Source organism: Rhopalosiphum padi, chromosome 2, assembly GCF_020882245.1.
Source record: "Rhopalosiphum padi isolate XX-2018 chromosome 2, ASM2088224v1, whole genome shotgun sequence".
In the NCBI taxonomy this organism is placed as follows: Eukaryota; Metazoa; Arthropoda; class Insecta; order Hemiptera; family Aphididae; genus Rhopalosiphum; species Rhopalosiphum padi.
Window position 1 is genome coordinate 16,600,251 of NC_083598.1, and position 20,124 is coordinate 16,620,374.

General features: G+C 27.5%; 3 protein-coding genes across 4 annotated transcripts; 1 reads left to right on the top strand and 2 right to left on the bottom strand.

The window, feature by feature from the left end:
- Positions 1-11,028: 11,028 nt before the first annotated feature.
- LOC132920022 (coiled-coil domain-containing protein 191) lies at positions 11,029-15,346 on the top strand. Of its 2 annotated transcripts, XM_060982030.1 has the most exons (6): positions 11,029-11,135; positions 11,202-11,430; positions 11,858-11,922; positions 12,998-14,336; positions 14,608-14,762; positions 15,188-15,346. In XM_060982030.1, the coding sequence occupies exons 2-6, from the start codon at positions 11,206-11,208 to the stop codon at positions 15,333-15,335; spliced, it is 1,932 nt and encodes a 643-aa protein (XP_060838013.1). In that variant the 5' UTR covers positions 11,029-11,135; positions 11,202-11,205; the 3' UTR covers positions 15,336-15,346. The 2 variants fall into 2 exon arrangements, with proteins under 2 accessions (XP_060838013.1, XP_060838012.1); XM_060982029.1 differs by having other exon boundaries at positions 11,029-11,430.
- Positions 15,347-15,439: 93 nt separating this feature from the next.
- On the bottom strand, positions 15,440-20,087 carry LOC132920023 (palmitoyltransferase ZDHHC23-B). The gene is made up of 5 exons (XM_060982031.1): positions 19,940-20,087; positions 19,067-19,272; positions 16,521-17,120; positions 16,266-16,442; positions 15,440-15,801 (listed from the first exon to the last, which is right to left on the bottom strand). The coding sequence occupies exons 2-5, from the start codon at positions 19,183-19,185 to the stop codon at positions 15,582-15,584; spliced, it is 1,116 nt and encodes a 371-aa protein (XP_060838014.1). The 5' UTR covers positions 19,186-19,272; positions 19,940-20,087; the 3' UTR covers positions 15,440-15,581.
- Positions 19,281-19,946, bottom strand: LOC132920025 (nuclear cap-binding protein subunit 2-like). The gene has a single exon (XM_060982035.1). The coding sequence runs from the start codon at positions 19,868-19,870 to the stop codon at positions 19,391-19,393; it is 480 nt and encodes a 159-aa protein (XP_060838018.1). The 5' UTR covers positions 19,871-19,946; the 3' UTR covers positions 19,281-19,390.
- Positions 20,088-20,124: the final 37 nt, after the last annotated feature.

A 20,124-nucleotide genomic window follows, 5' to 3' on the forward strand; every position in this document is an offset into this window, starting at 1 on the left:
ATACTTATTAGAATATTAGGTGACTCATTATTATTTGTAGACTAGTAGTTATTATAAAATATATCAACGAAATTATTTAGAGTAGTTTTATTTGAAGATTGCAATAATTATAATATAATTATAATATATATATACGTAATAATTATAATTGGATTAAAGTTAATTTAACAGTACATAGATATTACACTTCCTACTAAATAATACTATACTATTACAGATTATAAACATTAATGTAGTAATATTTATGTACATACTTTTATTAATATTAGGTAACAATTTACAATGATATTTATACTAAACTAATATTAATAATATTACATTATGGCGTACTCCGAAAACATTCCCTTGGCGTCGTCGGTTTCAAGCGGAAATATTATAATTGAATAAGTTATTTATGGTTAAAAATAATCGAAATTATTTAAAATTAAAACATGCTTATATTTATAAAAAATTTAAATATTAAAATTCTATCCGGCCAATGCACAGGAAATAATCTTCTTCATAAAATATATAATAAGTGCCTTTGCTCTAAACTGAATCAGAGAGTCGTAATCGTGGAACATTTTTGTTCCTATATTATGTGGGAGATAGACAAAAAATAAAGGTTTGTGTAACTAAAGAGTTATAGTTAATAATTTATAATGTAGGGTTTATGTTCAAACCGTTATTTTAATACTTATTTTATTTATACAATTATTCTTCTTCTTCTATCAGTTTAATGGTCCCTGTAAGTTGTAACAGGGCCTATAAGCTACCACAAGCAATTATATCCACCTTTCCTTATTAAATGCCAGGTCAACTGACACATTTTTCCCAAGATGTCTTTCTTTAAAATGATTTATAAGATTACTTGTTTTTAAACCTAAAGCACATTTAATAAGTATAGTACCTACCTATTTAATTCTGTGGCTCTACTAAGTCTACCAGTTTATTATAAGAAAATTTATTACTATTCACATTATTTTCTTTATAAAAATATCATCATTAATATAAATATATAATAGCATATATATTATTATAGATATTAAAAAAAAATCATGGGAAAGAAAATATATACTCAGATACTCTCATCCCCTTAACTCTCTCATTAACCTTCATTCGACCACCCTTGATAGATATTATTATATTTTATAACCATTATTGGTTTCAATTTTCAAATATTTATATTTTTTTTTTTTAAGAAATCTTTTAATAATTAATAGTTTAAGATAGTGCTAGGGAGTACCTACAGAGATAATAGCCTTTCACAATTTAGCTTTAAATTTCTACACATAGACAGGTATCGACATTCGTGTTGCAACTATCGATTATATTTTCTACAATTCGTATTCATTTGTAATTAGCGAACTGGTTTCACAGCAGTTTTTGTGCGAATATACAGTCAAATATAGATATAATATGTGTATATTGCTAAGGTAATAGTGTAGTCGTATGGATTCTGCATATTTTATACAATATGCCTTATCATCAAGTTCTTCGCCAAGTATACCTAATCGGTTACAACATAATAATAGACTCGGAAATAAAGTATAATATGCTAGTTTTGAAATGTGTCAGGTACGCCGTCGAATTATCCCATGGTTATACATATGTATTATGTACGATTATACATAAGACACATATAATAATATACCTATGTATAAGTTTATGTATACAATAACTGGACACACACACGCATATATGTATATAATGACATCTCTCTGTAATTATGAGTGTTACGCGAATTGTTATGCTCTTTTCAGGCTCACTTGGACTCGGACAGCGAAACCGTGCCATATAATTTATGTACAGATTGCAAATACCTATAGGTACTTGTGCATACAGAGTGTCTCTGATGTCCAACTTCAAACACAAGACTCGTGTGCTATATAGTATATAGGTACTATATGTAGTATATTTGATTACTCATGTCCCGTATACTTGATGGAATAATAATTAGTAAATATCTATATAATACAACTTTTAATATGTAAATACTTTTACATATCATAATGTGTGACAACAAATGATATAGGTATTAAGTAAATTTATAAGTATACGTGACAACTGCGTGTGTCTCGGTGACCGATTAAAATTACGATGGGCTACAAGAAAAAACACTGTCTAAAAGGACGAAATATACCCCCTCGTAGCACCATTAAATAAACGCTTGCCAAGTCGGTGATCGGCATGTAAACTTTCTTGATTTTAACATTTTAGAAATTTATTAATTGTATGCAATATGTAGGCACCTATGTATTTTATTTTCATTTTCATTTAGTGAGATAGATCTCCGAAACCGGTGAGCGGATTTTGTTGTTTGGGGTCTTGTTAGATTCACATTGGCTAGGAGAAGGGCAGTGAAGATTTTCAGAACTTTATCTTTTATAGTTAATTCACTACAGAGCTTCAAAAAAAAAAAAAATTAAAACACATTTTATTGAACGCTTTTTTTTATGTTTTTCAGCTTTATCGCTTTGTAGTGAGTTAACAATAGAAGATAAAGTTCTAAAAATCTTCACTGCACTTTTCCTAGCCAATCTGAATCTATCAAGACCCCAAATAACAAAATTCGTTCTCCAGTTTCGGTAATCTACCACGCTAAATGAAAACCTAGCAAAAAAATAACTATTTTTTTTAACTGTAAACACTTTTAATCCCACATTTTGTATCTACTTGATAATCCCTTTTTAATGAGTTATCAACCAACTTTTTAGCTATAATAGTTTTGGAGAAAGTTGAAAAATAGAAATTTTGGGACTGTTCACGCTGACGTTTTTGTGGATTCAAATCGTAGTTATACCGCTTGGCTGCTTGGGTGTGATATCGGATCTCTCTCATTAATATTTGATGTTAAAGTTAGCTTAATAATCCACCTACTCATTACAACTGAGATACATTTTTATCATTTTCCTATTTAACACAAATTTTTGAAGTTTTCAAAATTCAGACTTTTTTCATTTCAATTACCATACTTAATTGATTAAAAAAATAAAAATCAAAAAAGTAAAAATATATAATTATTATATACGTCTTAATAATATAATATGTATATCTCAGATTTTTGTAAACGCTCGAATGCTCAAAAAGAACTGTAAAAGTTAGAATTTTAAAAAAAAAATATGCTATACGAAAAATATGGTAATTTATAATAATATTTTATTACCGATAATCGAGTATATTATCTACACTCTACAGTATAATTATAATAATTATTCAATAATTTCAATATATGGTTATATCAGTTTATATTTATTTCTTAAATAATGAGAAAAAAACTAAAAAGTTGCGACAGTGACAAAGTGTTGAACGATGAGTCAGAGGTGCCCAATATATATATGTAATCAATAGGTAATCATAATTCATAATATAATAACATAATATGTATTATTATTATTGGATACTTATATAGTTATATTATATATATACATATATATATGTTCATCCTTATTATTATCGAATAACAGACGTGACAACACCAATAATTTATATATACCTTTATTACCTACCTATATTCTATGTAATATTATTACAATATATAGTAAATATATAAAAGAACAACGACACTTATATGTTATAGTCACAATACGAGTAATTTAGCATATCATACAATCATAGAACGTAGTTGTAGTGTATAATACATAATATAACCGTATAATTAACCAATAACTGATCTTTCAGTATCTGAAAAAAATCTTTTTCAATTCATCATGATACATTGATACGAGCGCTACGGTATACTAACGCTTTAAGATCCCTAACCACTTTTTTTTTCTACGATCATCCTCATAATGTCCTTATCTATAGTTTTAATTGCATAGCATTGTTTCATATCGAAGTTTTATTCATTTTCCATTATAGGTATAGTAATGCAATATACATTGGTACAAATCCTACTATTTTATATTATATTTGTCATCATGCTGTACATTTTTTTTATTGTATACTTTACCTGTTTATATTGTTAAATGTATGATATATATCTTCGAAATATGTACATCGTACTTTTATTATGTATTTTAGAATAATAATATCGGTAGGTAGTAGGTACTCAAAATTGAAACATTATTGATAACGTAATGTAAATTAATAAAAATAAAATCTGTTTAGTAAGTTTTATAGTCCATATTATTGATAAGTTTTTAAAAATTAAAACATACGTCATACAAGCACTGCATTTGTTCGCAATCTGCATAAACCACAACATATTATAATTCTTTTAACAACTATATTGCTAGGTATATAGTGAATACTCGTTATAACTCTTATTTAATTATTTTTATATTTTTTTTTTACATAAAAATATAAGTTAAAATCAAATATTTGTACATAGTGATTGGTTTTAATGGTTTTATTCACAAATACAACTATGATAAAGATAATAAAATGCATACCTATACAATATGAGAAATTTATAAAATAATGTATATTACATTTTTAAACAGTACTATTTTTTGTAATAATAAGTGCTTACTGAAACAATAATGATTAGTCCATAATATATCACACATGCATTCATGTAATATATTTTTATCTGAAATATTGAGAAAGCTTATATTTTATAATGTATATGTGTATATACTACATACTACATATACCTATACTACATAGGTACATATGCTATATGTGCAAAGATGAAAGGTCACACAAGTAATCTACCAAAGCTATCAAAGATTTAAGATACTTGTAACATTTTATACTATTATATTTTTTTTCGATATACCTACCTACAATTTATATAGCTATATAGTATATTAAATTAAAACAACAATATTCATAATATTAAAACAAACATGATAACATATTACAAAATAGTATCCGCATAAAACGAATTATTAAAAATCAAAAAAACTAAAAAAAAATACTAAATGCAACGCCAAATTATATTATTATAGTAGGTATATTTATCAATATTTGCATTAGGTGAATAAAAACACTATTACAATAACCTATACTATTTAGTTTTTATAAATTAAAAATCGTGAAATCTTCCCGATCACCTTGTTGGTAATTTTACGATTGAGTACCTAATACAAGTTTATGACCGTCAATATGTTATTCAATAATTAATTCAAGGATCACTGAACAAAAATAAAATAAACAAAACGAAGCGAAACACCTACTATAGAAGGTTTTGATTATCTTAGCAATATTCAATGGATCATAGTATATTATATTTAGATATTATATACGATATTATAATATTAATTAGAAATAATATAATACTCGAATCATACGTTAGTTTTTGATGTAACCAACATTAATTTATAAATATTATTTTTTGCCGCTTATTTTCAAAATGTGTACAAAATACGAGGATTAAACTTATTTACCAAATAAAAAATGTAATTTAACAACGTCAAAGTATCCAATATAATATGACAACTTTAATTGTTTCCATCGTCATCATATATTGTCAATATTAAAATATTATTTCGTTTGTCGTCCACAGATAATTTATAATGAGATATGATGATGTACGTCCTATTAGGACGTTATTATACAACCATAGTAGATTATTGCTTAGATATTATATAATATCAACTGATTAAACACACCTATATAAATATAAAAAAAATTAGTACCAAAATAAACCAATATAAATGCGCAATATTTTTATTTTCGAAATAAGTGAAAAACATTAAATTGATAATAAGTATACCAGATACCTAAATATAATACAAATGACAACAACATAATATTATACTTGCCAATCGCTAATGTATTACCTGCATCTTGATAGTTGATACCAATAAATACAATACAGCAACACAGTATGGACGACATTATAATATAAGTACTACTATAGTACTATTTACAAGCAAAAACATTAAGGGGTCATCTTATTTTCACTTATAACTAATAAGTAATAAATAATAATGTAATATAAATATATAATTATTAATTAACTATTTGTCTATTTAATACTAATATTCCTATATAGTGAGCAATTCTGGCTCCGACTCGACCTATTCTTTGTAGACGTTTTATGTTTAAACTGGTACCTATAGTTAAACGTAAATACGCGTAATATTTATTAACTCGGATAAAAAAAAAACGATTATTTTCTGAAGCAATGGATGGTTTATGTTTATTGTTACTTTATAAGATAATTCAATAATATATGAATTGCGCTAAACCATTGATTAAATACAATTGTATTTAATAAATGGCTAAACAGGACGAAACGAGACTAGTGCTCATTGTTCAGTCTCTGTATCCTAATTTCTGACCGATTTTTAATAATACAATTATTACCTTGGTAGTATGTTTAATTGGGCTGTATAGATTATATATATATGTTTATTTATAATGAAAATCATTTATGCAAGTATACATATAGAATATTAGAACATAATAATAGGTTGGTAAGTATATAAAAGTATATTATATAAATTATATTATGTTACCTACCTATAATATTATGGAAGAGCTTCGGTTAAAATTTAAGATATTAACGTATACGTATACCTAGTAAATTAATTTATAAATTCCCACAATTATATTATTATGTTTAAATCTTTGTTAAAGTACATTGTAGATTTATACATTATTAATTGTCCGACTAGTCCGAAAATTGCACAATATTTTAGGTTATGAATCTAAGTGATTAAAATTCACACTAAGATGTTAATAAAAGCAAGTTAGGTTATATGATAACGTTATTTTTTATTTGTAAGTTCAAAGTAGGTGTATAACTATATTCTTACACAAAATTGAAATATCGGAACATGTTTCCAACAAATATATACAAAAAAAAAAAAAACGAAAAAAAGTTTAATTTTTTTATCTACCTATATTTAGATGAGGTGCACCGCACAATACATTTAATTTCATAAATATATATGCTGAGCCGTTACGCTGGACACGTAAGTAGGTTTACGCATACAGTGTGTCTGTAATAATACCAATATGCCAATATATTAATATTAACATGCATAAAACATAATATATTGTGCTATATATGTATATTTTAAATGAGATATTTGTTTGTTAATTAATAATTATATTCATATAGTATATTTATGAAAATTAAATTCCGTATAGTCTTTAAAATATCTAAATACGTCATTTTAAAAATACTTAACTTTTAAGGCTAAGCTAACACGTTTCTATGTTGTTAAAATTATACATTGAACACAGTATAATTAGGTATGTCATACCTAATTACTTCGATAATTATTATTTATTTATTTATTATTTTGCAATAAATATAATACAATATAATATTTTGATATATATATATATTATATTATTATTTGAATTTTTGACAAAAATTATTTTTTAATCATATTCTTTATAATATCAATACATACAAACATATAATATCATAAAATTCATAACATATGTATTTGTTGTATAATAATTAAAATCATGTTTATTAATATATTATAGGCATTGTTTATATAAATATAATACAATACTCTACACTACTACTGCATTATATTATACTCGTTTATTGTTTATAATGAAAAAATTAAATAATAATGCGGAATGAATATAATTTCCCATATTTATAATAATAATATTAATAATAGATAAATTATATTATTATATGCTTACGTTTGTTTTTACATTTTATTTTTTAGACACATGTATTGTAATATACCGAATAAGGGGAATAGTAAATAATATACTTAGGTACGCTATATTAATATACTATACATATCATTAATTTCATTTTCCGAAAATTGCGTAAGTCTCGTCGTAATAATAATAAATTGAAATATACAGATATAAGAGGCATTCTTTCATTATAACACTGCCCACAAATGAAATCGTACCTATTTCGATTGTTTTTAGTCTCTGTTGCACAGTTCCCATCGTTATTCGTAGGCCGTCTCGTTTATATTATTATTTTATACAAGGTGATTGTTTTAAAAGTATAAACATTTGTTATCTAGAAAAGTATGAATGTTTCGGAAATATTTTTTTACATAATAATTTTAGGTCATTACAAAACATAACTTTTGAAAAAGCATTAAGTATATTTTTTGCAATTTGTTAAACTTATCATTTAATAAGGTTTTATTATTATTTTGAATGATACATTCAAATAAAATATACATTTTTAATTTCATACTTCTAAGTAAAATATTTTTCTTAGTGTTTCAATTTATAGCAATCGAATTTCATGTACAAGTTTTATTATGATTTGTGTTTTGTTATAAATCTAAGCATCATATAAAAATAATTGACAAAAATGATGTTTTGTAATTACTTCAAATTTTGTAAAATGATGTTTTCAAAAACATATTAATAACCTTTTGAAAAAAGTGTTTTCTATGAAAAGAATCACCCTGTATATAAATGTATTATACACTCATAATATTTAAGCAAAAGGGTCGATGTTCGCGTTATCCTCAGTGTTCAGTATTCCGTGACTATTGTTAATATGTATTATATCTATATACATACCACAAGCGAGTGATTCACTGCATATGATGAGGATGTGACGGAGAACGATATATTATGTTTAAAAATACCTATAATTTTTCTTTTTGTTTATCTGAGTGTATTGATGTGAATACCGCAGTTAATAAATGTACAAGACATAAATATGTTAAAAAGGACCTATATATTAAAATATATATATGACTGCGTTAATTTTCGCTTGAAAATGTAAAAATGCCTGGAGTTATATTATATAATATATATTGATGCATATCAGAATATCAGACTATCGACATATGACCATTGATGATATTCGCATAGGTAATATACAATTACAGTATTATTATTGCTTTTGCAATTTAATTTTGTTTTGTCCTGAAATGTACAACAACAAATATGATTTCAGATTTACCGTTAAACGTAGTAAAAAATGTGCTTGGAACTTCATTATGACACGCACTTCAATATAATAATAATTGGTCACGGTCTGACGTTCGTGTATGCTGCTGTGCGGTGTGTAGGGAACAAAATATTTATCGGTCTTCCTGCCGACTAAAATATTTTATTCTCTGAAATGAAAATAAAAATTATACATACATATATATATATATTATTTTTTTTATAAGCATTTGGTTATTGATAGGCGTTGGTGTTTGTAGGTAAAAAAATAAATAAATATAATATATATGTAATATAATAAATCGTATACAATACCTCATGGCTCATAATATAGGCGTGTAGGTACGTCTTCGATTTTGTTTACATACAACAATAATATTATTTTACTTTATTATTATAGACAGAATCCAGTATGTACACGGCATGTGTATGTATAATTATATAATCTATATAGAAATTGAAAAATAAATTCATAAAACTATATTTTTTGTAAATGTTACGTAAAAATTAAGAGCTGTGCACTAGCCTTGCATTGTTGTAGGTATAGTTGATACAATGATAGGTACAGTTGATAGGTTCATCGTACTAAGATAAAATTGTGTATCAAAAGTGTGATTATTTGTTCATTGATGACCTTCTATAAAAATCATGTTTCTATAAGCTATATTATAGAGAATAGGTCTGAACTGTCTATAATTATTGTTTTAAAATTAAAAGGAACTATTTATATTTTTTCCCGCTTCTAACGTTTAATTCTTTTTGAAACGATTGCATTAAAGATATTTCTATCAAGTATCGATTTACTTTTAGACTAGTGCGTCCTGTATATTATATACAAATTACACTATAGGACATAGGTACATAATTTTTGTCTGTTTAAGGCATCGAATAATAATATACCATTGTCTTTAGGCCCAGTCTATTTTTTGTATCAAAAATAATATAAAATTTATAAGCTTATAGACTATAGTAATAATGATAGCAATTATTTGAAAAATCAATAATTGATCATTGATTTAAAATAAATGAGATTGATTTTTAACAAAGTAAGTGAGTACTGAGTAGGAATTGGAAATAATATCAATAATCTACTTCTACTAGTAGTTTGCCGAATATAGCACGTTTTATTTGCTTATAATATAGTTGTACAAAAGATGAATAGAAATAATAGAATACAGTAGAAATATACTAACTCATAGATTATTTCTTGGATAACATTTAATTTATTATAAATTAGTGATAGTGCGGCGTTGTAGATAGGCTACTTAATATATTCTAGTAATCTATGTAACAATGCAATTTATGAATTTGTTATTTATAAAATATACAGTGTACCTACATGACGTGTTATTTTTCTACTTGTAAGCTGAAATCACTTAGACAGCTTCAGAGTTTCAGCATGTTTCATTAGAAACAATTGTTTATTTAATAGTCCCTCTTTATCCACTTATTGAGAATTACCAAAGAGGACCTTTCTTTTCCTTTTTATCAAACCGCTTTCTGGTCAATTCTATGATTTTTATTGTGAGGTAATATCTTTATTTTATTTTACTGTTCAAATACTTTTTAAGCTGCATGTTACAGTTATTAATATAAAAACCTTATTCTTCTTGTAATTGAGCTTTTCTGGTCGTAATATTATCTAATAAATAATAAAAATAATTATAAGTAGTTATTTTTAAATACAGTTTAGTACAAAACAAAATAATAAACAAATACGTATTTCTTATTATTATATTAGTGTGTATTGTGTAGTGGACAGTGGTACAGTGATGTAACCCTACACCCCGCATCCTTAATTATGTTTATTTATTTCAAGAAAATAATAAATAATAATATAAAAAATGAAAGATATTTTGTATTATTATACAACCATTATTTAATATCAATTCGTTTTCAAAATATAAATATTATAACTGCCATAATAATATTAATATATTTATATTTTATTTTTCACAAAATCACAACCATACTTTTTTTGGCTACGTGCCTGCAGGTACTTATAATATACCTAAATAGTATTAAACAAATAATTCTACGCTGTTCAAAATTACCAATTTATACCTTACAAATTATAATTTAATACAATTTTATTATAATATACATGTAGGTTGTAGGTAATAAGGTATATACAACAACTATAATATAATATAATATATATCTATATGGCCATATCACAGTTGCTATAGCGATCACGGCAGTAACATGTAAACATTTTCTTACCGGCACCACAGTATATCATAGGGTCCGATGTAATTGTTGTTATTGTTATTATTTTATTAATGTGTAACACGTAGTAGTCGTCGGTGTTATCGATACATCGGCCTAAAAGGTGTAAACTAAACTTATGAAACGTAAAATAGGTAGGTAGTTATGTAGTCAATGTATAGTGTACACTAGTACATAGTTTGTTCTTACTTCTTTTATAGTTATATGTACATACATAATATTAAATTATATTGTATGCATATAATATTATGTTCGAGAACGATATATATTGAGATGACATTCAACATTGATCATCGGGCCGTCAACTTCCAATACTGTAACTTAGCAGTGCAGGATGTTGCACAGTTTTCCGAAAAAAATCTAGAAGATTACACTATTGTTAGTAGAAAACAATTGGATAGAATCGTTAGTAATTCTGAAAGGCACTTGGTAAATAGTAAAATTTGTATCATAAAAATAAAGCAAAGTTTATATTATAACACCTAGCTAACAAGGTAACTTGTTTATACCGGATAATTTATGTATAAAATGTTTTTGTGTAGTTATTGGTTTATACTAATTAATCGACGAGTTTTTACTTTTATATTTTAAAATTACATTTATTATGTTTTTGTTTAAGTTATTATAATTCATCAATTAAAGGCAAATTATTTTTACATGACTATAAAGATTTCTTTAAATATTAAGTGGTTTCTATTTTTTTAAGTAAAAAAAATTCCTAGGCACGCCCCTGAGTACGATCTAAAATAATCAATATATTTTATTCAACGTTATTTATTTAATTATTATAATATTATATAGGTAATAGGTAGTATAGTTTTAGTTACCTATTTAATTTATTTCGATTACATTTTAGACAGAAGACGAACATCGTTGGTTAATTAAAAGAGACTGTAAAAGAGTAATTTCAGATATAAACAAGTAAGTTTTTATTTTTCATCGAACAACTTAAGATTAGGTATATAAATAAAACATGAATTTTTTTAATAATTTAACTACTTAAGGGCTTCGCTATTGTCGTCAGTTTTAGCTCATAAGACCTTAAGTTTTGACAAAATTAAAGGTAGTTGAAGATGTCTGATTTTGATTCAGAAAAAAAATTTGAATTTGACAGAAAATTGTCTATATATTGTACGAAATACTTTGTAAAAATATTTAATCTTATATTATATTGAAATGTAAATAAAATCATGAAAATATGAATTTTTTCAAATCACAATTACAATTAAAAACGGAATGTGTTTCGTACGATCTACAGACATTTTTTCTGCTGAATTTGAATATTTTTTCAGAATCAAGATCAGACAACGTTAACTAACTTTAATTTTGTCAAATCAATAAGTAAGTTGTTGTAAAATTCATAAAAGAATTTTTATTGTAATTGACTTATAATATGTGCATGCGTGTACAAGTGGTGTCCGTCTGCGGCTTCAGCCGGTATCCGCTTGAACTTCACTCAACGCATAGATCCGGGCGGCTAAGACGAGATTATAAATTGCCTAAATGTTACCCCTTAAACAATAACCATAGCGAGACCTAACTGTATATTATGTGTGTGTTACAGTGGCGTAAAAAATTAAAATAATTGCTTTTTTATTTCTTACTTAAATTAAGCATAAAATAAACAAAAAATAAATGAAAAAATTATATATAAATTTATATTATAATTATACAAGATTATAAATACCTATCTATGGTCGTAATCACAGACTATAAGATAATATAATACCTATATAATATTTATTAATACCTTAGTCCGTGGTTCTAATAAATAGATAAATACACGCTTTAGTCGCTATATTAAATCGTTGGTAGATTTAAAAACAAAAATAATAATACGGCAATGGGGGGGGCTTCAGCCCGTTAGCCACCACTGGTGTGTTATATAACATTAAATCACTTAACAAGAAATGCTAAACGTTACAAAATACATTTTTATTTCTAATGTATACAAACATGGGCTAATTTGGATTTTTTATGATATTATACACTACAGGTGCCGTGCACGCAGAAAAAAATCGAAACACGTCGAACGAGGAATATCGTCAATCGTCGATCGGCGTGCACTGCAGCAGCATGAAGAGTTTCGTTGCGAAAACGCGGCGGTCATCAATGGGGTTTTAAACATCTGCCGTGACACGTCGTCTGATGCGAGAATCAGTACAGTCGTCAATAATTTCACCGTCATAAATGTACAACAGTTGAACGTCAACATCGTCAACAACAATATTAATTATTATAAAAATGATTTTAATAATCGCGACGGCGAACAAGCGACAATATCCGAGTGCTCGGAAGACGATTGCAAGGTTGATCGAACAACTACTGCCAGTGGCCGCCGCCGTGACACATCGACAAGCGAGAAAAACGGACCGGAAGCGTTGGCGATGCGTTTGCTGCAGAGGATTTATTGGGACAGGTGGCGGAATTACGCGGTAAAATCGAAAGCGTCCCGCGGCCTCGTAGGGACGAACGATAAAGTTGACAAGTTTTTATCGAAAATCCAAGAAAAATTGGATAACGACGATCGTTGGCGGAAGAATAGAACGACCGCTGACAATAAGCAGACGTGTGCGTGGAATCGCGCCGCACCAACGGCGAAGCGGACCGGCAGCCGTGACCGTCAGCAGGCAAAAATCGACGAACAGAAAAAATTGCTCGAGAAACAGCGGATGGAAATCGAACGCCTGAGACTGCAACAGCTGAAATTGGAATCCGAGAAGGCGTTGCTTGAGAACCAGAGGCTGTTGCAGGACCTGCACCATTCCGGCGAATCCGAGAGGAGGGCGAAAACCCGAACCGCGCAGCCGGTGCAGCAGAGCGCCGCTGCAGCTAGTCCGTCTGACATACTTAACCGGATGGAGGTGCGGGCCCTGGAACGCCGGGCCAAGTGGGAGGCGATTAAGGAGAGGCGCCGAAAGGCAGAGCTGGAAGAGTTGCGGAAAAAACGTGAATTGGAGGAGAAGTGCGCGAGGGAACGGATGGAACAGAAACGCGAGCGGTTGCTCGAGGCCAGGGAGAACATGAGACTGAGGATAATCGAAGAGGATAGACGAAAGGCGCAAAGGGAAGTGTGGCGAGAGAATACTCGGATCGCGGAAGATTTATATCGGAAACTGTTAATAAGGAGAGGATTCGAAGCGTTCAGAGCGAATTTAAACTGTGCCAGGTGGCGGGTGGAAGAGGCTTCGGATCACTACGACAGACAATTAGTCGGCACTTGTTTCAGCAAATGGCGGTTTTACGTCAACAATAGTTTGAACGAGAAAATACTTTTGGCTGAACAGTTTTACAAGCAGAAATTAATGAAGACGGCATTTCTCGGATTTTATAAGGTATAATTATATGTGCAAGTCACATAATATTCGATAAGATCTATTTATTTTACATTGCATTCAGGCGTGTATGCGATGTTTGTGTACCTTTAGTATACCTATACCCATGTAGACATATAGACATTGATTATATTTAACTATAATAATATATACAATCAATAAGATATAGGTAGAAGGTACTTATCTAATTTTATTAAGTTATGAAGTTATGCCAATACCTTTATAAACAATTGGACCAATATGATGCGTTTTCTTAATAATTTATTTATAGATTTTAGAAGAGAGAAAAAAGAAACAACAAGTAGCTGAGGATTGGCACAATTTTAAGATCGAAGAATATTGGTTTAAAAGATGGCGTGACTATGTTAGGGAAATTAGACTTCAAACACAAACAAAAATGTTGAAAGCAGAATCTTATCATAACAAGTAATTATATTATACAATTTATAGATTTTCGTATAAGTATACAATAAAAAAAAATAGGTAGAACCTGTAGGGTTTATCAAGCTCTGTATGAGTCGTTTAGACAGATTCCAATTAATAGAAAATAAAAATGCTATAAGGCATCAAGATTCAATCCTAAACTTTCAAACAGTAAAACTCTTAATCTAACACTAACTATATTTCGTGCATTATTGTTCTAAATAAAAAAAAATAGAATGCCACAGACTTCTATATAATATCTACATTATAAAGTAGTCTTAGAATCACTAGAAACCCTTTAGATAATTACCATGACATAAGATATTAACTAATATTCAATTAAAACAGATAATAATTAATGTAAGATTAAAACTCAATAGGTAGTTATTGTTAATAAATACTAATTGGAAAGTGATTGTAATTTATAGGATAATAATGAAACGTTGTTTTGATAATTGGAGGAAGTTTCCTGAAATATTATACAAGGAAAGACTTAAAGATTGTCGACTACGCATGTGGCATGAAAAGGTTCAAGAAATTTTACCTGACTTTATTCCACCAGAATTTGAATTATAATTTAATATAGATTTATCAATTATCAAAATGTTATATAAATATTGTATAAATTAATGACATGTATTTTTTTTCTTGTACCTAACTAACAATTAAAGTAAACAATATTACCTATATATTTATTATAGTATAATATACATTAATTATTATACAATAAAAATTAAAAACTTTATATATAAATATAATAAAAGTAATGCATAAAATAAATGTATGTAAAATGTAAAAACATGTCAAACTCAGACTCAAAGTTTAGACATTATTGAAAAATGCTTTCCAATTTGATAATACATTTCTAATAATATGCCTAGATAAGAACCAACGGCAATCACCTTTAAAATCTTTACATTGTTCTTGCCACTCATGGTAAGTTATTCCTAATGAAACCATATAGATATCTTTGATAAACATAACAAATAAAATGATTCCGACTGCAAAACAATACAGCCCAGATACAAAACAAATACCATACCTAGAAAAAAAAACAATATAAATATTTAGTCATGAGGTTATTGTGCATATTATGTTTAGTCTTTAACATAAATTCATTTAAATACCAATTTATCTATTTTTATTATAGGTATGTTACATTATTAGTTTAAATAATAATTTACTATCGTCTATTTACAGAAATTAATCACAATATGGATTACATTTTATTAATTGATAATTTAAAAAAGAAAAGTTACTGAATTAAAATATTCAATTAATAAAATCATGAGAAATTTTTAAATAAATGCAAATGTAAAACAATAAATTAAACGTTTTTAAATGTAGGTAAATATATTATTTGCATTTATATAAATAAATAATTATGTCTAAAGTTCATAAATGTTTATCCAAAAAGAGTTTAGGTATAAAAATGTAAACATGTATAAATTGTAATAAATTAAAATTATTATTCTTTTTAGAATAAAATAAGTTAAATTTTCTTACATAATATCATAATATACATCACTACAGTCATCGGGTAACATGATTGTGGCAAATACATTGAATGGATGACATAGTGTAGTTAGGATGAGATTTGATAAAAATGTAAACAAAACTGAACCGAGTACCAGACCTGCCATATATAGTTTCCTATTATGCTTTCCGATGCAACAGTCTATCCTGTATGAATAAATAAAACAATAATTATGATTGTATTTATTTATGCTTCGCGTAAATCGGTAAACCTCAATATCGTACCAATAAGAATGTATATGTTGTTGAATCACACAGGTCTTACACACAAAACAGTGATACGTTCTGGATGGTACACTCCTTTTACAAGTATTACATTGAATATTTTCACTTTCGTTTATTAAAACTATATTTTCATCTGTTTCATTGACATTAGTCATTTCCAGATCATATTTCAGATGAGATTTGATTGCATGTTTCTTGGTAAAATAGAAACAAGCTGCTGTGGCTATCATAGTGACTGTAATTATAATATTCTCATTAGTGTTTATATCTAACATGGGCACAACCAGAAACTGGAATATAATCAACACTAATGATGCTGATGTCAATGTCCAAACATAGAAAAATTTTGTAGCCACTCTGTACTTGCGGACAGTATGATGAGTATAATAAAGAAAAAATGTAACCAATGGAAACATTAATATGGTCAGCCAAAACCCCAAAGCAGCAAAATAAAGAGTAGCCGGAAAGAGAAGTAATGGTACTGCAGAATCTAAAGAAATGCGTCTTGCTCCACCCTGCCAAGGAATTCTAAATCGATCTTGAAAATTTGCCACCATAACATTTATTTCTATGTCTTTAGATGGTGGACATTTTAACAAACTGAAACAATTTAAATATATTAAGCGTTGTCAGTGTTGTCAATAGTAGCATCTTAATAATAGAAAAAAGTTATATAATTTTATAATTATTATTTTAACTAGCTATAGTAGGATGTACAAAATATTACATCATTTATAATGGACACATCTAATTGTTTTAATAAATTAACTTTCCCTTTACATTTAAAAACTTAATTTTTTAATGCATTTGAGATTTTTTTTTAATATGAAACTTATTATAATAATATTGTGATCTTATGCTTGTGACTTATGAGTAATGGAATAAGTATTTTATCATTCTTTATGATTGTCTCTGAGTTCATTTCAAACTGCAATATTTTTAAATACTAATTTTTTTTTAAATGTTAATAAAATATTTTTATTTGTATTACATATATCTTGAGTTGTCTCATTATAGTCCAATAGTTATTATTAAGGAATGGATTTATATGCACAAAAATGTTTCTAAAAATACTGTAATATGCTACAAAATATACATTTAAATGTAGTTAAAAAAGATATTTCACATTTTCACAACATTAACTACATTTATATGGGTATCTCATCTTATCTCTGCGAATAATAAACGGTTGTAATTTTATCATTATAAATATTGTAGACCAATGGCGCAACCAGGGAGGGGGTTAAGGGGTTGTAAGTCCTCTTAAAATTTCTCTAAGACCTAGTATAATAACCCATGTACTTATCTTATGTATATATATATATTGTAATAATGCAACCCTTCCCAAAAATTTTTTCTTGTTGCGCCACTGTTATAGACTGACAGTCTATAAATTATTTCACATTTTCAAAAGTCATTTAATAATTTATAAATTTATACGATTTATTCAGTTATGAACTTGAAATTATAAGATGAAACAAAAATATCCACTGTAAAATTATAAAATAAATATAGTACATTTAATGCCGTTTTCATAACGTCTGGTTAAGTGTCTGTTAATAATAAACAGCTGATTCTGCCAGTAATAAAATTTGCTAACTGCCAGTTATGTGTTAACGGACACTTAACCAGACATTATAAAAACAGCCCTTAAACAAAAGGTAAAAACATTGAAATATTCAAAATATGCAAGATACAATTATTATTATTTTAATATGAATGATCTAATTCGAGGACATTTCTCATCAGATTTAAAATATCTTATTCCAATACATATATACATTTGAATATAAATCTATCTTAGTGATATATATGTTACGCCGAATTTATGAAATTGCCGATTTCATGAAATCGGCAGAAAAGGCTATCACTGTAGTATTTATTTCCAATCAGCATTGGTTGCCAGTTGCAAGCAACATAATATAGATTTTTAATTTTTTCTTTCAAAAGAAACTTTTAAGATACTAAAAAGTATTTTTGTATTTATTACCAACATTTTGTAAAACAATTAATAGTTTTAAATTTTAATATATTTTTATTAAAGTTATAATTTAACTTAGTTTGCCTATAATTCTAAATTTGTCATCAATTTATTTTATTCACTCACTCAAAAATTTTATTGACTGCAGGTAACAATCAAGCGCAGATCCAAGGGAGGAGGCTCTGCCTCACAGCCAATAAAATACAATTTACATATGTATTTGCCCCCCCTTCATAAATATACTTTGGATCCACGCCTGATAACAATTAAAACTTCAAAAATTAATATTAATTTGTATGTGTTAAGAATTTTTTTTTACAACTGACACTTATTTCAGGAAAAATACATTTTCAAACTAATAGTTGACAAGTAGCAATTTGTTAATTAGTTCACTAATAGTTTTATTTATTAAATATTTAATTTATAGCGATAATTTTACACAAGATTATTATCCATTATTACTAATTATAAAATAATTGCTACAAATTGTTAATAAATAAATAAAACAAGCAAACTAAAAACAGTGCTAGTATTCAATAATATGATAAGTGTTCAGCATATTTACTTTGAACAGCAGTTTCCAAATGGCGGACAAATACAAAGGTCTGATATTATAGTAGACTTTTCTTCGTTCATATTAATATATTCACAGCAATGCAAATTATCTGATTGGTTATCATTCATTTGTGCGTAGCAACTTAAAAATGTCACATCCCAATGTAATAAAACATGATCATAAAATGATCATTTGAGTTTGAATTGAATACACTTCTACAACATATAAAATATTTATTTATTTACAAAATCAAGTGGTAGGAAATTTACACAATGAAAAAAAAAAAAATTATATATCTGAAAAAAATATAATTTTGTGGGCTAAAATTGTGCATTAATCCATTGGAAGGGCGTCTTTGTTTCTGCCGAATATTATCATGTCTGCTTTAGGTTGAGCGTTTTTACCATATCCACCTCGGCCAATATCATAATCAGTCCTATATTCGTCTCGCACTTGACCGCCTGTTTTCCCACGACCATATTGCCTGCCTTCCAGAAATCCAGCATCCCAGTCTGTACGAATGATTCGGTCATCCAGTCGAGTGCCGTTGACATAACGCATACAATTCTCTGCATCTTCCCTAGTATAGTACTCAATAAAGCAAAAGCCACAAGGTGTTTTCTTGAATTTGTCTAGGCCCATGACGATGCGTTTAATATCACCACACTTAGAGAACAGTTCGTATATCTGTCCTTCCGTCGTATAAAATGCCAAGTTTCCAATGTACATAGTTGTAGATAAACGCAACAACTTGTCGAGCTCACCTCTAGAGCCTTTAAAATGTTGGTCTCTGTACGAGCTTATGTCAGCCATGGCGTTTGTTTCCAGAAATTGGCGTGTATTTTTTTTAAACGTCAAATAATAAATAAATAATTTACTTACGGGACATATAAAACAAGTTTTCGAAAGAATGGTAAGCTGTAATCACTAATCAGTAGGCAGTAGGTAGTAAGCAGTAGCCAGTAAGCATTTTTAAGCGATCTGCGATCGCGAACCGTGAACCGACGCCGAAACGGAACGAAAACAACAATTGATAAGAATACTGATAATAAAAAAAATAAATCATA

Coding starts and splice junctions, on each gene's coding strand:
- LOC132920022 (XM_060982029.1), top strand. CDS start 11,206: ATGTACATACATAATATTAAATTATATTGTATGCATATAATATTATGT. Junction 11,431..11,857: donor GTAATTCTGAAAGGCACTTG/GTAAATAGTAAA, acceptor ATTACATTTTAG/ACAGAAGACGAACATCGTTG. Junction 14,763..15,187: donor GCAGAATCTTATCATAACAA/GTAATTATATTA, acceptor TGTAATTTATAG/GATAATAATGAAACGTTGTT.
- LOC132920023 (XM_060982031.1), bottom strand. CDS start 19,185: ATGAATGATAACCAATCAGATAATTTGCATTGCTGTGAATATATTAAT. Junction 16,443..16,520: donor CAACATATACATTCTTATTG/GTACGATATTGA, acceptor TTATTCATACAG/GATAGACTGTTGCATCGGAA. Junction 15,802..16,265: donor GATGTATATTATGATATTAT/GTAAGAAAATTT, acceptor TTTTTTTTCTAG/GTATGGTATTTGTTTTGTAT.
- LOC132920025 (XM_060982035.1), bottom strand. CDS start 19,870: ATGGCTGACATAAGCTCGTACAGAGACCAACATTTTAAAGGCTCTAGA.